Raw genomic sequence first — 21,171 nt, 5'->3', positions numbered from 1 at the left:
CATAAGATTTTGTCATGAGCAAGGTATGGATGACTTTGCACCAATAAAAACACGTTTCTTCACCTTTGATTTACCTTGATGCTGAACTTTAATGCACAAAGCTTCATTTACAAATAAAGTCACTGTAATCATTTACTTTTGTTTTCTTGTACATTTATTTACATTTTTTATTCAGTTCTGTATTTAGCTATAAAACAAAAGAAACCATTGCAATTGCCATAGTGTTTTATGCTCATTCATTTTGGAGATGTTGAAGAACTCAAAAAAGAAAGTTATATTTTTTAGTTTTGTACCATTGTTCAGAAGAGTGGTGCTTGGGCTTGGGAAGGTTGCCAAGTATATGCCAAAGTATACTATACACAAATACTACACTTACAAACAAAGCATACTATGCTCAAAAGGTATATAGCAACAAATAGGGGCGGTTTCCCGGACAAGGATTTGCTTAAGCCAAGACTAGGCCTTAGTTAAATTAGGACATTTAAGCAGTTTTTACAATCATGCCTTACAAAAAACATTACTGATGTGCATTTTGAGACAAAACATGACACTGATGAATTTTAAGATATGTCAGTGCAAGCTGTTTTCAGTTTAGACAGCTCTAACATTTATTTTAATCTAGGACTAGTCTAAACGCTGTATGGGAAACCGCCCCGTATAGTCTAAAACAAAACATCGATTTGTGTGTGTCAGAGCTTTCTAGGACTGTCAAACAAGAATAAAAGTCTAAAACAGATTTTACAGCAATTATTTCTTCGTAGACAGCACAAACATTTACAATAGTAACCAAACCATACAAATTACAAACACTGTATGATCGCATATTTAGCCTATACACTGTCAGAAAAAATGTGCAAAACTTGTACCTTTAGGGGTACAATGGCTTGTCACTGGGGCAGTACCCTCAAAGGTACACCCATTGTACCCTTTCACATGGGTACATTTCAGTACCCTTATAGTATGTACCTTTCAAAGACAAATATGTACCTTTGGTGACTAAATTGTGCCTTTTACTGCTTTGGTACCATAATGTACCTTTTAAAAAGGTGTACATTTGTCCTTTTAAGGGTACTGCCACATTGACAAGTCTTTTGCATCTTGTGATGGCAATTTTGCTCCACACGGCACATTGAAAAGGCCAGAATGTTGTTCTATCACATTTATTAAACATTCAAATCTATTCCAATCTCACATTTTTTACATCAATATTAAGCACTTGTTGTCATCATTCTGCCTTCTCTTGTCATGCTTTTTGAGCCTCATGACACACGTGTTTCATGTGGAGAGAGGTATTTTTTGTCCTTATGGCTTTCCATACACTCTCTCCGGTCTCGTCTCTGTTCCCGCCCTCTCCTCATTATTGCTCGTTTATTGTTTCATGCCCTGCACCTGTTCCCCTCTTGATTTGGTTCCCTTTATTATTGGTATCCCTTTAATAAATGATCTTGTGTTAACGTCTTACCTGCTGTCTGCGCCTGGGTCCTCTGTCCTTGTATCCTTGTGTCCCACCCTCGTTCGTGACACTTGTATCACAATGTGTCATCACAGGATGCATATTGAGAAATTTTAAAAACAGTTAACATTTCATACACTTAAGTTTTTTTAAATAGCAAGAATCAACAAATATTAAGCCTATTTTTTCCAAATCAGCACATTCATTTTTTGTACCATGTAATAAAAACATTAAAACAATCCCTTTATGAATTACGAAGTAATAACACTTTTTTTCAAAACGGAATAAAAATATCTCCGTTTCTACTCTTAAAACACCTTTGAACATCAAAAAATGTTTTTCAACAACATTTAACATTTCATTAACTTTATAGTCTTAAAACATGTTATCATAACCACACATTTCACCCAACACAATTAATTCGAACTTTCTAAACATTCTTGAGTATTACAAACTTGTCAGCAGATTAAGTGTCAAAGGTCTGATAGCCCATCTTTTGCCCTGGTTTTGTAAAACTCTTATTCAGGGTCAACCTTGTGTATGTGCAAAAGTGTGAATCATACATAACTGATATAAAAAAATTGCCACACAGTTTTGACATTTCATATAAACTTAATTTGAAAAAAAAAAAAAAAAGGAATTTGTGCTGCATGGATGTAGTACTATACTGTATGAATACATCCTTAAATGCGTTCAGTAACATCGATTACATCAGGAGGTACAACAATTTTCCTGTTTACATACAGTTGTTAAACATACAGTACAATGAGTAGTACTAGTCAAAGTATTTCACATTACAGGATGAGTGTTGTGTTTTATTAGTTTTATTAGTTGTTATATGGGAATAACAAACATCAGAACATCATGTTTTAATCATAAATAGCTGTTATGTTTGATTTTTCTAATATGTTTTGATCACTTTTTTTACTATACTCTGTGAGAAACAGGCATCTTTTCAATGCTTTTCTAGATGTTTCCAAACATGATGGTGATGCTTCTACTTCCCTAAGAGCGTCTTTAAAGCAATTGTGTAATTAGTGTTTAAAGCAGATCCTTCCAGAAACATTTTTTGTTAAAAGGCTCACTAAGTAAAGTGGAGATATTTTTATACAAATGTATCGTTGTTATTTACTTTGTACTGTAATACTTTCTCACCGGTGAATGAGCCAGGAGCCGTTCTGTGTGTTTGTTGTTCATGCTGCCAGCTTTCTATCTGCATAAAAGAAGTAACCCCCCAAGCAAAAGCATGACGTCTTTTGAACCTCTGGTATAGACATCAATGTATAGACCTTTGTACACAGGTAGAACTAGTTTTATTGCGGTGTTTTAATTTCAGTATTCACATGGAAATAAATTGAATTGAATGCACGAAACATTAATAATAAACAAAACCAGTCGTTAAAATGTAACATTGACAAATCAGCAGTTTTTAACATTGATTCAATGGTTGTGTTACACTTCTCAAGAAGGACGCAAAGTCCGTTCTCAGGGCAACACATTACTTTCTGTTAAAGACATGTGAAAACAAAGGTTAAACAAGGAGCACTTCCAGTTAGCGCGTGTACAGAAACTCATCACGTATAATGAATACTACCTCTGTTGTTGCTTTGAGTAACAGAGCAAAACCGGTCCAAACATGAAGACGCCCAATGTGCTTATGTGATTTAGCAAACATAAAAATGTAATAATAAGAAAAAATAAGTCACAAACATCTAACAAAACAAATCTTAATTAAATAGCATCTGTTATATCTCTATTATATCTTGCTGTATATAACTTGCTTTGCCCAATCATGCTCTCTGAATGGTTGTGCAAAGTTCATAACAAGAACTCACGATACAACAAAATACAATAAAGTGAGTATTTGCTTTACTGCAGTATGGTCCCTGATCCGAGCAGGCGCTTCCTTATATGGATTAATGACTCATATATGTACATGTTGAAGGTCAGGAGGGAAATGTACTTTGGCATTCGGCCAAATTCCAAATACTTATATATAGTATTATGTGAAACCTTTTTTAATTGTCAATAAGAGTTTTTATAGACATACCTGTATAAACTTTCTCACATATGGAAAACGGTATCTGACGATAACAGTCTCAACTGTCAGATTGTGTTCCCCCTGTTGTCATGACCAAATTTAGAGCTCGATGGCTATGAATGCAAATAAAACTCTGCTCAAATTTAATACAGTGGGAGAGGGCTTAGCATATTGACACCATGTTTTGCAGGTTTTTGGTTTGAGGCCAACATAAACAGGACCTTTTCCCTGTTCAACACAGACATAATCTGACAGTAACATAAAAGACATGGTCATTCACAAGATGTCAGTATAACATTAGTGTGTGTTCTACAGGTGGTCCAGTTGCTTTTGAGCAGTAACATGTGTGCTGCTATGTTAGACCCCAAACCCTCTGATCCCAATGGCATCAGTCCACTCCACCTGGTGGCTAAGAACGGGCATAACGAGATCATCAAGTAGGTGTTTATTGACTTGGTCTGTTGACTAGTTTAGAAAGCAGTATTTTCTAATACTACTTTTTGTTATACTGTATCATGACGTCATCATCTAAAACTAAGAAATAGTGTATTGCATATACTGTATATATATTGAACCCAATTTTGTACGTTTTTCAATTTTCTACTCATTAATGGAACGCACCCACATGTTTTACTTTTAAGCTTACTCGATGGATCTAATTAGATTCTAATTATAATACTATAAAAATGTTTTTTTTTTCCGTATTACAGGGAAATAGTCCAAAAATACCACTAAGAAAAATACCACTGTGAGCTACAGTATCCCATCAGCCCCTGAAGGATTCATTCATCACACGCACATCGTAACTGTAATGCATGTCATTAATTGGTAATAATCTAATCAAAATAACAAATAGCACATTTTAGGTTGATTATGTATCAATGTGTATGAAGTGCAAATGTGTTTGTTACCTTAAACGTCCCGTCCTGATATCAATCCTGTAGGGGACGGTTTCCCAACCAGCATTTTTGTTTGACCCTCCGTATGATGTTGATGAAAATCGTTGCTTTCTCTGTGCAAAAACTGAAAGAATTCAGGCCAACCACCTTAAAACTTTTCTAAAGTTTTTTCTATGGCGTCAGATGTATTTCTGCAAGTAAACCTTCAGACTCGCAATAGAAGCAACTGACCACTTGCAAGGTGCATTGTAAAAGAGTTTAAATGTTTTTTAAAAATTTTTTTAGGGACGTTTGGAGGAATTTCTTTAACGATTATATGCTAAAAAGTCTTAAGAGAGTGTTGGGAAACACACAGACATCAAGAATCAGCATATTAAACTCAACAACAGTGACAATCAGCAGAATGAAAACGTCACGCTGCAATGCATGCTGGGTAACATCATAGTTATTATGACTCCCAGCATGCATTGCAGCATGAAGCTTCTCAGTTTATTCTTACCATTGTTGAGGTTCATACACTGAGTCTTGATGTGTTTGTGTCTTAATTATAAATTGTTGCAATGTTTATGTGCATAATGCATTTAGAAGACCTTTATAATATCTGATTGTCTCAAAACAGCTGAATCTCACTTTCTACTATCACACATTTGACAGCACAACACTGTTCTCATTAACATTTACCCATGATTATGCTATCATCAAATACTCCTTTGGCATTACTCAATATAAGAAATGGGCTCTATACAGTAAACACACAGTTACAGAAGTCAAACACTGTAGAGTCAAGAGCTCAACTAAAGCAAACTCTGATCAACATAATGGTGACTTCCAATGACAAACCAGCCACATCTAAACCTCTAAGCTCACAGTACACTAGTAAGATCACCGTTTGAGCATACCGTGAGTTTGCTGTGAGATTACATTTTGACCTCATCGTGAGTATTCTGAAAGCTGATGGTGACATCATTGTGACATCAACGTGTTGACTGGGTATTGTAGTCAAGAAGAAAGGTAAATTGTCCAGGAGAAAGGGCATTCAGTAGGCTAAAATAATGAATAATGGATCCAGCTCTGGTGCGTGGATCAAGGTAAAAACAAATGTTTTGTAGACATTTTTTTGTGTTTGTACTGCTATTATGGCAACCTCTACCTGCACACATTAAGCTTGAACCTTTGGGTTCCGTAATAAATATTAACTAGCCAGTCAAAACATCACACGTGTCTCACTCGCAATACGACTGCCATTAGCTATAGTGGCTCACTGGAAGTCTAAACACAAACAGCAGGCCCGACTTACAACAAACCAATCAAAAAGGGAAGGGCAAAATAAAGCCCGCCCTACATTTTTTTCTCATTTCAGAAGTCGTTTCACTCGGATATACAGTATGTCACGATATGGAAAAGAAGTCAATCGCAACTTCTGTTTCATGGTGACTATAAAGAAAATCTACACTAGCAAGAAGATCAAAGAGAAGGTAATTATGTCAGACAATTCTGACATTAAACTTATATACATTTCTTACATTCCATAATTGAAAGCTCACACAGCATTGCGATTGGTCTGAAAGAAATCTAAATGTATTATGTGTGTTTGTTTATTTTAAAGATGGAGGAATGCAGTGTTGCACTGAGCGTCCCAATGAGCAACATCTTCCCTGTGAAGAATTACCATGAGGACATTGACACACAAAATGACATTGATGTACTGATTCTGATCTCGCTTACACAGATCGTACAACCAGCAAATGTTAAAGTGGTTAGAATAGGGTACAAAGAAAATTCAAAATATGACTAAAAATGTATTCCACTACCCTACCCAAAAACAATGTGATCAACAAGTGATGGCAACATTTTACATTTAAGGTACATTTTCACTTGTTTTCATAAGTTACAACTAATGACTAGATAATGGTACAGACAATTCAATTCTACCTAAACACTGATGTAATTGTCATAGTCCTCATAAATCCTGTGCTTTCTAACCCTAATGAACCCTGACAGCGTATAGTGATAACCACTGACTGCATGTAAATCATTACACGGCTTCTATTCCAAAAGGCTCATTCATATTTTTTTATGAAAAGGATTTATTCTCTTATTTCTGTTGGATTGAGAGCTTTGAAGGGTGTAGGAGACCAAACAACTGTTTCTTTCTGCATCATCATTCTGTGTCCATATTGGGTGCTATTGCCACGCAAAGTATCATGGGGGTGTGAAAGGTATCATTCTGAAGGGCCTTTTGAAGTAGCCAGTTATGAGCACTTTGGTGTGGAAGGACCCTTCAATATGGTGCTTTTGGAGGGCGATATATCCCGTTTGGAATGCACCGGTGTTTAACCCAGTTAAGGTGAAGTAGTTTGCTTTTTTATGACGGCTGTCAATTTGTAATACAAATAAGAAGCTGCTTTAAGTGGTTCAGTGGTCAAGAAAACACATTCTGTTAGCACCTATAACAGGCATAGCACTGTCAAGAGCATTTATTTAGATGATTTCACAATGATTACATCTGTATAAGTCACCCGAGGCTGCGATGGGTAGCAGGATCGGGACAGGACCAAGAGCAGGATTTAAACACAGGTTGCCCGAAGTGCACTCTAGAGCACTGTCCATACGGCCACAAGCTCCGACAATTTATTCATTAAAAGAAATGACCTTATAGTGTTGCAATAACCAATCCAGTGAGCAGTAAAATAAACAGCTGCTGTTTTATTTTTTATATTTTTAATAATGTTTTATTGTACTTTGTGACTTTTCTGTCAATATCTTCAGCGCAAAAAATGGCAACACATGTTTACATTAACTCAAAAATAATTTAAGCAATTTTAATTTCATGAGTTATAGCAGTTCATCACTAGTCAAGATTTAACACAAGTTGAATTTTCTTTTTTTTTTAATGCATTTGGCAGACGCTTTTATCCAAAGTGACTTACATTGCATTATACTATAGATTTGTGTATAGAAATGACTTGTAGAGTCAGTTTAACAGTGTGCCACTGCTATTAAACAATCTATCATCAGCAAGCCGAACGATCTGATCCAGAGCTTTCAGAATCAGAACATCAACTTTATCATTAGTGTCAATCTCTTCATGATAGTTCTTCACTGGGAAGATGTTGCACATCAGCACACCCAATTTGTCATGGCATATCTGCATCTAGAAACAGAACATAAATCCAGAAATCAAATCATTAATACAGATAATTAGAAATAATCAATAGTCTTAATCTTAGAAATGAATATAGAAGATTGATAGATTTAAAATATAGATAGATGATTTACCTTTTCTTTGATCTTCTTGCTATAGTAGATCTTCTTTAGATCTTTGTTCACCAGGGGACATGCTTCATCCACTTTAGTCATGACAATCACTTGAGGAATCGCTACAATGAGTCACAGAGACAGTTTATAACACCATATAATATGTACATTTCTGGAATCTTAAGTAATAAAAACAATAAACAAAGACATTCAGCCCAGCTGGAACCAGTTAAATTGACAACCAGTGCCAGTTCAGTTGTACCCTTTTCACTGATTCTTTGACGGATGATCTTCAACTTGTCAAAAAGTTTGTCATCTGTCATGCTAACTGTATTAGCAGGTAAGACGTAAACCAGACAGAAAGCCTGGTCAGAGAGACTGGGGTCACTGGTATATTGTTGATCCTTATGAGAGAGTGGCTTTGACTTATCAAACTAAATTTGGAAAATAAAGACAAAGCGTGTCAAACTTCAGCCGTATTGCATGAATACAAATCGGGTCATGATAAAATGTCTAATTCCTTTGGTTAATTACTTTATATCCGTCCTTCACGTGGCCATATACAGCCTTGATGATGTCCTCTGGTTGTGACCCGGCCAATGCTTCAGGTTCTAAACCCATTATATCAACAAAGACTAACGGGATTTTTCCACGACTGATGTAATGTCCTTTAAGCTATAAACCAAGAACAAAAGCACACGAATAAGCATTAAGAAACCGATAGAGCATTCAAACAATACATATTATCAGTACTGTATATGTATCCATAACATTGACATTGCTACCAGTTCAGTTCAGCTATACAGCAAATACATTAAAATAATTAGGAAAGGATTACATTTGTCTAAAAGTTTAGAGATTTTTACACAATAACCAAAATTCTCATAATAATCCAGTCTGGGTCAACTGCACATGTCTAGGTTGTTCAGAAAAGTTCACATGCATGATTGAACATACTAAGATTTTACATTACATTTGCTTAGTTTTAAAGTAGCTATATGCAATGCAACAAATAGATATTAGAGAAATACCTGTTGTTGTGAAACTTTCACCATGGCTAGAAGATGAATTAGCTGGTGCTTCAGAGGTGATCAGTCCTTGAAAGACGTTATTGACAGAGTTGATGAAGCTGGACTTTCCTGCTCCTATTGGTCCAGCAACCAGAATCCTGATGTGCTTCACATCTGGATTACTCAGACTGAATTCTTCTAGATGCTTTTTCAGTTCTGATTTCTGACTGTCAGGACAAGAGACACAATTATTGAGTCTTCTTTTGGGTTGCACAGAAGAAAGAGTCAGGTGTACAGGTACATGCAGGTTTTGAATGACATGAGATTGAAAAAATAATTACAGATTTTTTTTCTGCAGTACATTTCATAGTGTGTATGGGGTGGGGGGAACAGGAAAATGGCAATGTTTATTTAATGGTGATAATAAGAGGACAATCCAAAAGAAAGCACTTTAAATAAATAACATATTTGCTTGAAATATCTTTACATTAGTTCTTTAAATCTGCCAATATTTTGACCATTATGCATGGCAACAATGACCTTAGCATTTAAGTATATTACTTACTCCCATTTAAAGTCCCTCCATGGTTTGTCAAATTCTAGAAGAAGAACAATCATGTAAAACATAATTTAATCTGCTGTAAACTCTTTAGAAAGATTAATGGTGCTCATGTTACTTATGGATCTTCTCACCTGGGTTATACGTTGGTGCCGCAGGTTGTACAGGCTTTGGCAGTGCTGCTCCCATTTCTTTCTTTCCTTCTAAATCATACAACAGCAGAAATATCTCTGTATAGAAAGCATATTTTGAATTTATATTATTAAAAACATATTTTTGCCCGAATTAATGTTAATAGCATATTCCCAGGTGAAAAGTTTTTCTGGCACTTCAGCAAGCGTGAAAATGGAATAAAAGCAGCATTTTTATTTTATTTCAATTTTTCATTTGCAAACATTTCACAAACCAAATATAATTTGGTACTGACTTTGCACCAAAACCCAAGTGTAAGTATCACCATGATGTTGACTTTAAACAAACATCACTTTCAATAAAATATAAACCGCTGTTAACTCTCACTAAGATCTCTCATGCACATATGAGATAAATTCAAAGTGGTTTGGCGAAGATGGTATAGTAATGGTGTTTGTAGAATTGTTTAATGTTTGTGGGGTTGTTCTGTGCTGAACCACACCCAAGACCACCGTTTTAGACGGACAAAATCACACTAGTCAAACAAACTATAATTTAGGTGTCAACATGCTTCACATAGTTCATACAAAGCCATTATGAAGTAAACATGCAGGGTGTTATTTTTTCCTTAAGCATCACCAGTCAACATCATTTAAAATTATCTTGAAACGCTATAAAATACATTTGGCTCACCTGGGTTTAGTCACAAGATTGTCCAAGCTGTAATTTCGGCGTCTGGTGTTTCTGATTTCTTTTGTGTAAGTGATGCAGATCTCAGTCTCCAGCACACTGAGGATGCTGAAGGGCTTACTGGACAGCAAACAATGTCCTGTACTTTTATAGTCTCCTGCGATGCTTTCACTTTCTATAGGCTGCACCAAACTGTGCAAAGTGCAGATTACTGCTGATACAGAAAGGACTGCAGAAAATCATTCTCCATCCTATCCCTGACAGTAAGCAACCATTGAGTCAACACTAAAATTTGTTGATTTGTGAATGTTAATGCGTAACTTAGACATTTATTACAACTCTTTTATAACTTTAAAGAACAAACAACCATTACTGTGGTGAATGTTTGCTTTAGTTGGGCTCTTGACTCTAGTGTTCTAAAGAGTTCTATTTTTTTGGACGTTGTAAAATCTATATTTATTCTATTAATAAAAACTGAGATCCACTGAGATCAGGTGATCATTGTTAATGACTTTACTTCAATAATTGTTCATGCTTGTGTTGTGGGAGATTGTAGCAATGTTATGCTTCTCATAGTCTTAGAGAATAAACAGGATAAACTTACATTTTGTTTTTGGTTGCTATCATTGTTGATGTCTAAGTTTGTCAACAAAATTTGCTCATTTTTTATCATATAGGCTAGTACTTTAACATTTATGAACCAGAACATTTACATCAGTCATGAAACGATTGACTCAGAACTATAGCTTTTACTGGTATGTTTTTAATTTGTTTAAAATGTCTACCTAATGCTAAACATTACTGATACTACTAATATTTGTGTATGTATTTTTATGTTGTGTAAAACGTGCCCACATTTGAAGCACAGTCTTGTCAACTTTAAACAATGAAATTAAATGTCACTGTAAATTTGATCTATTAAAATCTATATGCATTATTAATGTAATATTTACCTACTCCTATAACTATTTACTATTGCACTATTTATTTATTATTTTTTACTTTAGTAAAAAAAACTATCTGTAGTATTAAAAAAAAACTATGAAGACCTCCAAGAAGTATTTCCAAGATTGCCTGCATTTACAGGAATCAGAAACTGAAAGTGATTCGGTTGTCTTTGGTCTAATATCACTTAGTTGTTTTGCACAATCATGCACCCTGCAGGTCAGAACATACACTCACAATATAACAAAATACAATATATATATATATATATATATATATATATGAAAATATAATGAAAATAAACAGTAAGTATATAGGAAAAGAGTCTTTTAACTGTGTGCAACAGTTATTGGCATGTTTATGTCACAGGAAACAACGAAAAAAACTGTTTGGTCTGTTAAAGTCCCCCTGTGGTGAAAATCAAGTTTGTAATTTTGTTCATATGTCTATGTGGTGTTTTAAATATGCTTTAAGATAAACTATGTCCAAGTTCATCATTTTAAACTATTGTGGAGTATTTTCTCTATAAAACTGCAGTTTACCAAAGACAGGTTTGGATGCCGCATAGCGTCGGCACTTAAACGGTTTCAGCAACATGAGCACATGCTCCTCACAAGTCGAATGAGGCATCTATGTAACTTTATAAAACGGTCACTTCTGGTCCTTGATTCTGATTGGCTGAGCGGAGTTCTAAGCCGTTATAAAATACCCCAATATATAACGGCTGACCGCACCACATAGCCTAAATATGCTTTTATTTACTTTATTTTATGAAACCTTGCTAAGCATATGGAATAACCGTTTTATAAAAGCTGTGCAAGGGACTTGGTAAACTCCATTCTGAGGCGCTAGCGGAGGTAACGATACACTGCTTTGTGGCAGAATGGAAGATGCCAGACGTCATGTGAAAAGGGCCTATTTCACAAAAACTTGTTTCGATTTTCGATTGTCTATTTCGCTTCAGTAGTGAACTGGGACTACAACTGTCACGTGTGAAAAAATATCCCACAAGGCAGTAAAAGTACTAAATAATAAAGAAATAGCCTCGCACTGTTCAACACGTCCTGTACCTTAATAGAGCTTGTTAATCTACTGTACGTCACATCGCGTTGAATGTTGTGCCATCTTGGGAGGATGGCTGCTAGTGCGTTCAATGCAGTGTTTTGTTTTTCTTGTTTGATTAAGAAATATAACTATGGTAAGTCGGTCTTGCTGTGTTACAATAGCATTACGCAGAGTCGTTGAGGAAAAGCCCATGGTTCTTTCACTATCGATTTCTCCATATACAAAACAAAGCAAGTAACGGTACAACTCAAAACAATAATAGCAGTGGAGTATTATCCTCCCAAGATGACACCCCTCACATTTTTTGTAAATATTTTATTATATCTTTTCATAAGACAACACTGAAGAAATGACACTTTGCCACAATGTTAAGTAGTGTACAGCTTGTATAACAGTGTAAATTTGCTGTGCCCTCAAAATAACTCAACACACAGCCATTAATGTCTAAACCACTGGCAACAAAAGTGAAAATGTCCAAATTGGGCTGAAAGTGTCAATATTTTGTGTGGTCACCATTATTTTCCAGCACTGCCTAAACCCTCTTGGGCATGGAGTGTCATGGCTCTGCTTCCTTAGTCATGTTTTTCTTGGTCCTGTAGCAGAGTCATGGCAAAGTCTTTGGTTATGTGTGGAGAGAAACATATTATTGTCCGTTTGACAGTAATATACGTTCTCTCCAGTGTCTTGTCATTGGCCCCATTCCTCTCATTACCTCGTTATCCTTCCCTGAGTGTTTAATGTCTCACACCTGCCCCATGTCGTTATCCCTCGTTTGTGTTTCCTTTAAATACCCTCTTGTTTCTTTGTCTTGTGCTCGTGGATTGTATTATGTATGTGTTCATGCTGTTGCCCGTGTTCCTGTGTCGTGTGAGAACTGAGTCTTGTGTTTTTTGCTTTAGTTTTATCCTGTCTTGTTTAAGTTTAAGACGTTGTGTCGAGTTCTTTGAGTTTAGTTTATTTGTCTTGTTTTCATTTTGCCCCCTCGTGGGAAGTCTTTGTTTTCTTTATATCTCTTAGTTTCGTTTTCCCCCATTGTGGGTGTTTTTTGTTCTGTTTTGTTGTTAAGTAATAAATCCGTTAACCCCTTCACTGCCGTTGCCTGCATTTGGGTTCTTGCCGCCAAAATCACGACATGGAGTTCACCAGAGCTTCACAGGTTGCCACTGGAGTCCCCTTCCACTCCTCCATGACGACATCCCATGAACACAATAAAAACTCTCCAAGGAAATTATTCCACATTAGTTAGGCACGCAGAGACATAAGCAGTCAACGTATGAATCTCAACAATGTTTACAATCATTAAAAAAGGTTTGCAGCAATGCGTTCTGGGTACTATAGTACACCGCTCATTCATTAACGTTTATCTGGATATTAAATCAAACAAGAGAACACTGCTTGTGATTAATATTTATAACATTAGACTACTTTGTTTTTTTTCTTAAAGTAGTAGTTCACCTTCAAAAAGAAATTCCTGTCATCATTTACTCACCCTCTTGTCATTTCAAACCTGTATGACTTTCTTTCTTCAGCAGAACACAAAAGAAGATATGTTGAAGAATGTTGTTAACAGCCCCCCATTCACTTGCATTGGTTACAATAGAAGTGAAGGGGGGGGGGGGCTCTGCTGTTCTGTTACCAACATTTTTTTAAATATGTTATTTTGTGTTCTGCAGAAGGAAGAAAGTCATACAGGTTTTGAATGACAAGAGGGCGTGTAAATGATGACAGAATTTTCATTTCGAATGTGATGGTGATTTGATAGAATGTCTACATTTCCCCAACATTATTTGCGAGTGCAAAAGTGATGTTGATTTAATGCCATTAACAATTACAAATCAACCATTTTAACATTGATTTTCATCTGCTCTCTTGCTATATGGGTTAATTCCATCTTTGTTACACATACACGGCATTAAACTGGTCAAATAACAGTTACTATGCACCCTATCGTGCTTCTGTTGCGAGTTCATGTTACGAACAGTAGGGGGCAGGATTGTGCAAAATAAAGACCCACCCGTTTCTAATTCCCGGAAAAGCAGCACGATCTCGTAAGGTAAAACTGATCTTTTATCGATTACACACAGGATGTTATTTGTAAATTAGACGAGTTTAACAGTAAATATGACATTTTAACGCAATTGAGTTGTATGCAAAATGGGGAAAAAAGCGTCACATGATGTAACGTTGTCGGATAATCATGGATCCAAGCGACACGGGTTGTCATGTAATGTTATGTATTCACTTCATATAAACAAACTCAGGCTTGGGATCGAACAGAGGCTTATATTTAGAGCATTACAATGGCAGAACACACAAATGATGGTAAGAGCCGCCTCCCTGTCCCCGATTAGGGTATTTTTATCCTGCTGTTTACACAGTTTGGTGCAGCGTTGTCCTAGCGTCACTGACGTCACGCCCACAGACCGTTGGCTGCCGTCCGTCTGAAGCTCTGACTAGCGAGTTGGATGCTGCGTCGAAAGTGAAAGCGTTGTTGTAGAAGTTAAAAACACATTGCAGCATTTGGTTTTGGTTTAGTTAGAGCTTCAGCTGAAGGAGTCGATATCACAAGGAGGGCTCAGAAACACCTGCAGTATTACAATAACAGCTCGGACAACACTCAAGTCTTGGGAAGAAACCCAGGTGAGCACTAAGTTAACTAGCATTTTAAATGTTCCTTTTTTCCTAAACTTGGATGCAGCATCATTCTGAAGTGTGCGTGGGTCTTATAATGGGGAACATGGGTAGATAGAATTGCTCAAATCAGCTGGTATGAACTACTTTTGTTGTATTTTGAGACTGGGGATATTGTTTCAGGATTGGAATGGGTGTTATTTTAATCTTAGAGATGCACGATAAATTATCCTCCATAACATTGGCAATTTTTATGTTATCGGTATCGGCCCAATATTATAGCCGATAAATTATAAATCATTTCCTCTGGTTAAACCACTTCAGTTGCACACTACTCACAGTTAAAATCCTGAACAGTACTGTATTTCTGCCATGATCATTCACTTAATGCTATTAGCAAAACATTGTTGTTGTAGGTACAGTATAGATATTTATGAATGAGTAAATTATAGGAACGAAAGCATATTGTTTGATTGTTTGCTAATAGCACCCCTATCGGCCAATGTCTACCTAATGATGCAATATGCACTATAAAACTATAAAAGTATTTTATTTGGCTCGCTTGCTCTCACCTTTGGTCTTGCTTCTACTTTTTCCCACAACATGGCTGCTGGATGGGGTTGTTATGTAAGTTGACAAAATAATCTACTAACATGGGTAAAAGCAATGACCATAGCACTGAATCTACAGCGGCAGAAAAATTAAGAGGCCACTTCAGTTTTGCCTATAATCGGCATATATTAGTAGTGTCTGTATAATTATATCTCTCTTTATTTTCAGACCCATATATAAAAAAAATTGTGCGGTTTCTTCTCTGGAAATTCAGAAAATCGTCGAGAGCCTCAAAAATTGATTATGAACAGCTCCCAAGCTTCTTCCAACCAACTCATGGAGCTTTTTCAGAATGGTTTGTCCTTCATTTCATGAAATTTATTCTTTTCCCCAAAAATGTTCACTGTAATTGAAAAATCACATCAACAATCACATTATTACTCTCAAGATCACAAAAACTATTAACTAGTAATTGTATTAATAGTTTACTTAACTAATCTGCTTTCCTCTTGATCAACAGAAAAAATCACCAAAATCAAGTCTTGGTTCTTTGGCAAGGAAGACGAAAGCAAGAAAGAAGAGCTGATAAGATCCACGCAGTCCCTCCATCACTATGTGCACAAATACTTCAGCATCACTAACAGACTGTTGGAGATCCTCAATACTCACATGGAGCGAAACATCTGTCCTGCAGTCTCAGCAAATGAAAATGAAAGTATTGAACAGAACTGTGCCAGGTTGAGAGAGGTCATGTGTCAGATTGTTGATGTTTGTGAAAGGGAGGAGAAACATTGTAAGAGCATTGCACCAGATCTTTATGAGAAGATTGCCTTCTCTATGGTGTCATTGAAAGACAAGGTTACGGTCATAAAGGAACTGCATGAGAACACCATGGGTATCCTGGGGAATGTCTTGTGTCCTTTAGTCACTGTTCAATTGGCAAGAAGTGATCTGAGAAACGTTATGCCTCCACTTGAAGAGCTTAAATCTCTGTCTGCTTCATCATTTGTCCTGGGAGATCTAGTGCAGAGCAGTAAAAACATCACTAAACTTCTGTGTAAAGCAGAGAACCAGGAGAAGACCCTTGATGAAGCCGTTCAGTTAGTGCAAGATCTCCTTTCTATTCTGAGAGAGCCCTGTGACTCCTACGATGACATTCTGACTGAAGTGGAAGCCTATGTGAGCATCATATTAAAAAAACATAAGGCACAATAAAACAGAAAGTTTGAGAGAGAAGTCACAGAGAGGTTAATAAAAAAAGATGATGTTAAAAATAATTCAATAGCAGTTTACCTCTCATTTGCGTATTTGCTGCTTTAAGTGTTATTACACCAATGTCACTCATCTAAAAAAATAAACTTATCACATGTGCAAATGTGTATGGAGTCCCTCTTTCTTGTAGCAAACACATTTTGACATGTAAAAGAACAGCGCTGACAATAAAATGTATAAGGTGATAAGAAGGTACAGTATCTACTGTATCATCCATGTGATTATGGTACAGAATGTAAAAGTGGCACAGTGGAATAAAAAAGCTTTGCAACAGATGTTTCCTGTAAAGTAAACACTTCACGTGAATGAATAAACAACAGCATTGTGTTAGAGACTGAGATCTGTATCACTCACACTGGAAAAGAACCAACAGAAACAATAGCTTAATTTTAGACAGCCGCTGGAATAACTTATGCACAACCTTACATGGCCCTTCTTACTAGGCTATATTATTTTATGGTACTACATTATATATATATTCATTCAGATGCATAATTGTTAGTTTTGTATCTACAGTTGTGCAAGTATCATCATTTCTCAGTTCACTGAAATGAATTATAAACAACATACTGTCTTGATTTTTTAACAAAAATAAACCTTAAAGCAAATCGAAACATTTTTTTTTTACTTTTTAAAGATTCTACCAGAATAAGACTCCCTGCTGATATGCACAAGCTGCTGTCCAACAAGTGATAGCCATCATAGAACCATAGGCTATTTAGTATGTATAAACTGCATATGCTAATACTATTGTGGTTAAATACCAATCTGCTATTTCACTTCATTCTGATCTGTTGAGAGTCTATGTTATGATTGTTATGTTCTGCAAAATCAAGTTGAATTCAGTCCAAAGACCCAAATCACTTTCAGTTTCTAATTACTGTAAAAGCAGCCTGATCTTGTAAAGACTCTTATCAGGCCTTCACTACATAGGAAGTTTAAAGGTACATTTTAAATGTAATTTTAAATTTATTTCAGTTGTACTGTATGAAATGTATGCTAAACAGGACCATAACCAGTGTTGGGTGTAACTCGTTACTAAGTAATTAGTTACTGTAATTTAATTATTTTCCCCTTGAAAACGTAAAGTAAGGGATTACTCTTATTTTTTCTGTAATTTAATTACAGTTACTTTTGATGTAATTAAACTAAATACTTTGTGTAATATATGTGTGTGCAATAGTGGAATTGACATCAAAATTCAAAGTCTAACTTTAAAATCTGTGCTTTAATGTATAATTCTCACATTTGTAATACTTTGGTCAGTTAATAAGAGTACTTTATGTAGTTTAATATTATTTATTTAAATGAATTAAAAGAGCCGTTTCATGTCTATCCTTGACTCACTTAACTAATCAAGGTTGATGTAGGATATAGAAAGTAATTAGTAATAAGTAACTAAATACATGTTGGAGAGAGTAATTTGTACAGTAATCTAATTACACTATTGAATATGTAATTAGTAACTAGTAATTAATTACTTTTTGAGAGTAACTTACCCAACACTGACCATAACATATTTGATGTCTGTCTGTCGCTGTGTCACGTGGTTAGCCTCGGTCGGTCAAGGTCCACGCACACAGGACATCACATATAAGATGTTTTTTACTTCATAAGAACAAACTTACGGTACCGTCACAATCATGAATTACAGTTAAAGAACACTGAAATGAGGGCGAGAGAACCCCTCCCTGTCCCAAGTTAGAGGATTTTTATTCCGCTGTTTAAACAGTTTTGGTGCAGCGTTGTCTCGGTCTCACAGACGGTCACGCCCACAGACTTTTGCCTGCAGTCCGTCTGAATCTCTGCCAGCGAAATGAAATCTGCTCTGAAGTATGTAGGGAATTTGATCTCATTAATTATTCTCACATAAAACACGTCATGTCGCCCTGTTTAGCTAATCAGAATCAACCTTACCATTCAACCAATCATAACCGCGGAGAGCATTGAAAGAGAAAGTATCACTGTAGAAAATAAAATCTAAGGAGTATTGTGGGTACTCGTTACTTGTTAAGTTCTAGGAAACGTTCAGTGACGTTGGAAGAATCAACATCAACACTGTTTGAGATCGACATTTGTATCATTCGCAAAGAAGGAATTAGGAACGCCAACAGCGTTGCAGCTACAGCACAGACAATCTTCAAGTCTTCAGAATAATCCAGGTGAGCAATAAAATTATTCGAATGAATGATTTTGAAATGCATTTTAGTTTTCCCATTAGTATTTTAAACAATATACTGCAGGTTTAATAGCCATTTGCTGGTACACTTTGTAACACGTCGTGGTTTATCATTACCAATAGGCTAATAAAAACCGAACACAAACCCACCCTGATAGCACACATACAGTACGTCTATTTGACGTCTGCATTTATATCTGCAAGACATCTACAATACATAGTTTGCTCATCTGCAATACGTCTCGGAGATGTCTGCTGTCAGACGTCATATAGACCTCTAGAAGGTGTCTGTAAGATGTTTATGATTTAGAATGGATGTAAAGATGCCCTTTCTAAGATGTTTAGCAGATGTTTTTACGCAGCAGATCTTTAGCAGACGTATTACAGACGCTGAGACGTCTCCGAGACGTATTGCAGATAAGCAAACTATGTATTGCAGATGTAAATGCAGACGTCAAACAGACGTAAACCAGATGGATTGTGCTATCTTGGCAGTCAAAGCTGTTTTGATGTAGGCTACCAACAATTGAAATGGCTGTTAAAATCAATCAATTAAAATTAGGTTTTTGTAATACATTCAACATTTAAAGGTAGTGTGGACAACTTTTCCAGAAATATTTTTCCCTCACATCCTTTTATTTTACATTGTTTAGCAATTTATATAGCTCTGCTACTGTATGTTAAAATGTGCTATATAAATAATAAATAAATAAATAAATGTACTTACTTATAGCATAAACTGTTCTGAACACTAATAAATGGAATGTGCAAGACCATAAAACATTCATCCAATCACTACTCCTACATTTCGAGTTCAACGATAGGGTGCCCCACCTGCCTATAGAACTTTTGTATTGGCGCATCATTGTGTTTTTTGTTGTTGTTTTGGAGGAGGTGTAGCACTGAAGAGAGGGTTCTGAAAGGAGGATTGGTTGTATGCCTCTCCAGAATTGCCTACACCTCTTTTAAACAGCTGTTTTTGGATAATGTGAAACAGGTGGAACCCCCGTCAACCTGTCACTGTACTTACCAAATTCTTTATTGGTGTTTTCTGGTTAAGATGGTTTTGAGACTGATTAAAAAAGTCTTACAATACTTCTAAATGCTATTATTTACATTTTCCATGTTGAAGCACTTCTAACTAGCCCATCTCTCTGTTTATTTCATCCTTCACATAAGGCAAGATGAATTGGAGCGATATCTTCTACCCTGAAAATCCCAAAAGCAGGGAGAATCTTATCCGCAAAAGTCAAGAGGTTCTGGAACTGATGAAAAACAACTTCCGAGCCACCAACCAACTCATTGAGGTTCTCCAGGAGCACTTAGGATTGCACTTCAGTCCAGTCAAAGTGAACGAGAAAGCGACTGTTAAGGAGAACTGTGATGTATTAATTGAACGCATACGTGAGATCCAGGTTGAGGTAGGGAAGATCGACAGGGAGCTGAAAGAAGAGCTGGATCCGGCTCTGTATGAGAAACTGAGGAGAAAGGATCTGTCTATTCCTGAACGTAAAAAAGTTTTAACAGTTCTGCGTGGAGTTCATTGTTGTGTTGCAACCCTTGCATCTGCATATATAGTCGGTTGGCTATTTCAGAATGCCACGATGCTTGCAAATATAACAGGAGTATGTGGAGTAATTGCAAAAGGGTTAATAGGCTGTGTTGTCTTTGGGGTGCTATTCATGGGGGCTGATATGATTTTTCAGGCCATTCTAGGGTATTTTGAGCGTGATGAGCTTGAGAGAGCTCTGAAAGATTATGACAACGTTTTGGAAGATTTCAGACCAGAGTCTGTAAAATACCAGGACAGCATAACTGAAGTCAAGGTGATAATTCGGATTATGCTGAAGAAAAATATGTTTTCTTAAACCTTAAGAAGTGAACGCTGGCTTTTCTTGTTCTACTACAGTGGTTGTTTATTCTGTTAGAAATGTTTGCTTAAAACAATGCAACCACATTTCTAAATATGTGAATTAAAATTAAGATGAACAATAGATTAAATAATACGGAAAATGTAGAAAATGCTTTAATTGTAATGCAATTAAATAGCTAATAAATGTAATTGTAACTCACCATCTGCCTTTTCTAAATTCACGGAAATTAACTGTTTGACATTTACTAATAAAATGTGTTTTAACATTTGTTTTGCCTTGACATCTACAAAAATAAGATTCACAAGATTCAGGTATGTATTTGTGTATCTGTCTATACAGATGTGCCCAGTTCCAAGCCTAATTTTCACCATTACTACTACTCAGAAGTAGAAGTAAAAATTGTGCGCGTCTGATGTTGTGAATGTGTAACAGAACAGTGTGGACAACTAAAAGTGAAAAGTGCTCTATGTGGTGTGAACCCAACTATTCTCTTTCACTTTATTTTTATAGTTATCATCTATAGTGTGCATGCCCCTTCAGGTACAAACCATAACAGCCACTTGCTGATAGCAAGCAACCACTGAATCAATGTTCATTGCATTGAATCAATT

General features: G+C 36.0%; 3 protein-coding genes across 9 annotated transcripts; 2 read left to right on the top strand and 1 right to left on the bottom strand.

Annotated features, from left to right (window-relative positions):
• Positions 1–6,868: 6,868 nt before the first annotated feature.
• On the bottom strand, positions 6,869–10,170 carry LOC130553458 (interferon-induced protein 44-like). Of its 3 annotated transcripts, none has more exons than XM_057332432.1 (6): positions 10,046–10,169; positions 9,355–9,423; positions 9,227–9,260; positions 8,683–8,888; positions 7,673–7,773; positions 6,872–7,547 (listed from the first exon to the last, which is right to left on the bottom strand). In XM_057332432.1, exons 2-6 carry the CDS (start codon positions 9,407–9,409, stop codon positions 7,368–7,370), a joined length of 576 nt encoding a protein of 191 aa, XP_057188415.1. In that variant the 5' UTR covers positions 9,410–9,423; positions 10,046–10,169; the 3' UTR covers positions 6,872–7,367. The 3 variants fall into 3 exon arrangements, with proteins under 3 accessions (XP_057188413.1, XP_057188415.1, XP_057188414.1); XM_057332431.1 differs by having other exon boundaries at positions 6,873–7,547; positions 9,355–9,450; positions 10,046–10,170; XM_057332430.1 differs by lacking the exons at positions 9,227–9,260; positions 9,355–9,423; positions 10,046–10,169 and adding exons at positions 7,914–8,085; positions 8,186–8,326 and having other exon boundaries at positions 6,869–7,547; positions 8,683–8,824.
• A 3,852-nt stretch (positions 10,171–14,022) lies between these two features.
• LOC130553118 (single-pass membrane and coiled-coil domain-containing protein 3-like) lies at positions 14,023–16,614 on the top strand. Of its 5 annotated transcripts, none has more exons than XM_057331870.1 (4): positions 14,023–14,105; positions 14,588–14,692; positions 15,464–15,590; positions 15,756–16,614. In XM_057331870.1, the coding sequence occupies exons 3-4, from the start codon at positions 15,539–15,541 to the stop codon at positions 16,448–16,450; spliced, it is 747 nt and encodes a 248-aa protein (XP_057187853.1). In that variant the 5' UTR covers positions 14,023–14,105; positions 14,588–14,692; positions 15,464–15,538; the 3' UTR covers positions 16,451–16,614. The 5 variants fall into 5 exon arrangements, with proteins under 5 accessions (XP_057187853.1, XP_057187852.1, XP_057187851.1 ...); XM_057331869.1 differs by having other exon boundaries at positions 14,041–14,105; positions 14,431–14,692; XM_057331868.1 differs by having other exon boundaries at positions 14,055–14,105; positions 14,404–14,692.
• Positions 16,615–18,160: 1,546 nt separating this feature from the next.
• Positions 18,161–20,794, top strand: LOC130553376 (single-pass membrane and coiled-coil domain-containing protein 3-like). Its single transcript, XM_057332304.1, has 2 exons — positions 18,161–18,669; positions 19,866–20,794. Exon 2 carries the CDS (start codon positions 19,871–19,873, stop codon positions 20,552–20,554), a length of 684 nt encoding a protein of 227 aa, XP_057188287.1. The 5' UTR covers positions 18,161–18,669; positions 19,866–19,870; the 3' UTR covers positions 20,555–20,794.
• Positions 20,795–21,171: the final 377 nt, after the last annotated feature.

The sequence above is a fragment of the Triplophysa rosa genome, linkage group LG4, assembly GCF_024868665.1.
Source record: "Triplophysa rosa linkage group LG4, Trosa_1v2, whole genome shotgun sequence".
In the NCBI taxonomy this organism is placed as follows: Eukaryota; Metazoa; Chordata; class Actinopteri; order Cypriniformes; family Nemacheilidae; genus Triplophysa; species Triplophysa rosa.
This window is presented reverse-complemented; position numbering and strand designations above follow the sequence as displayed.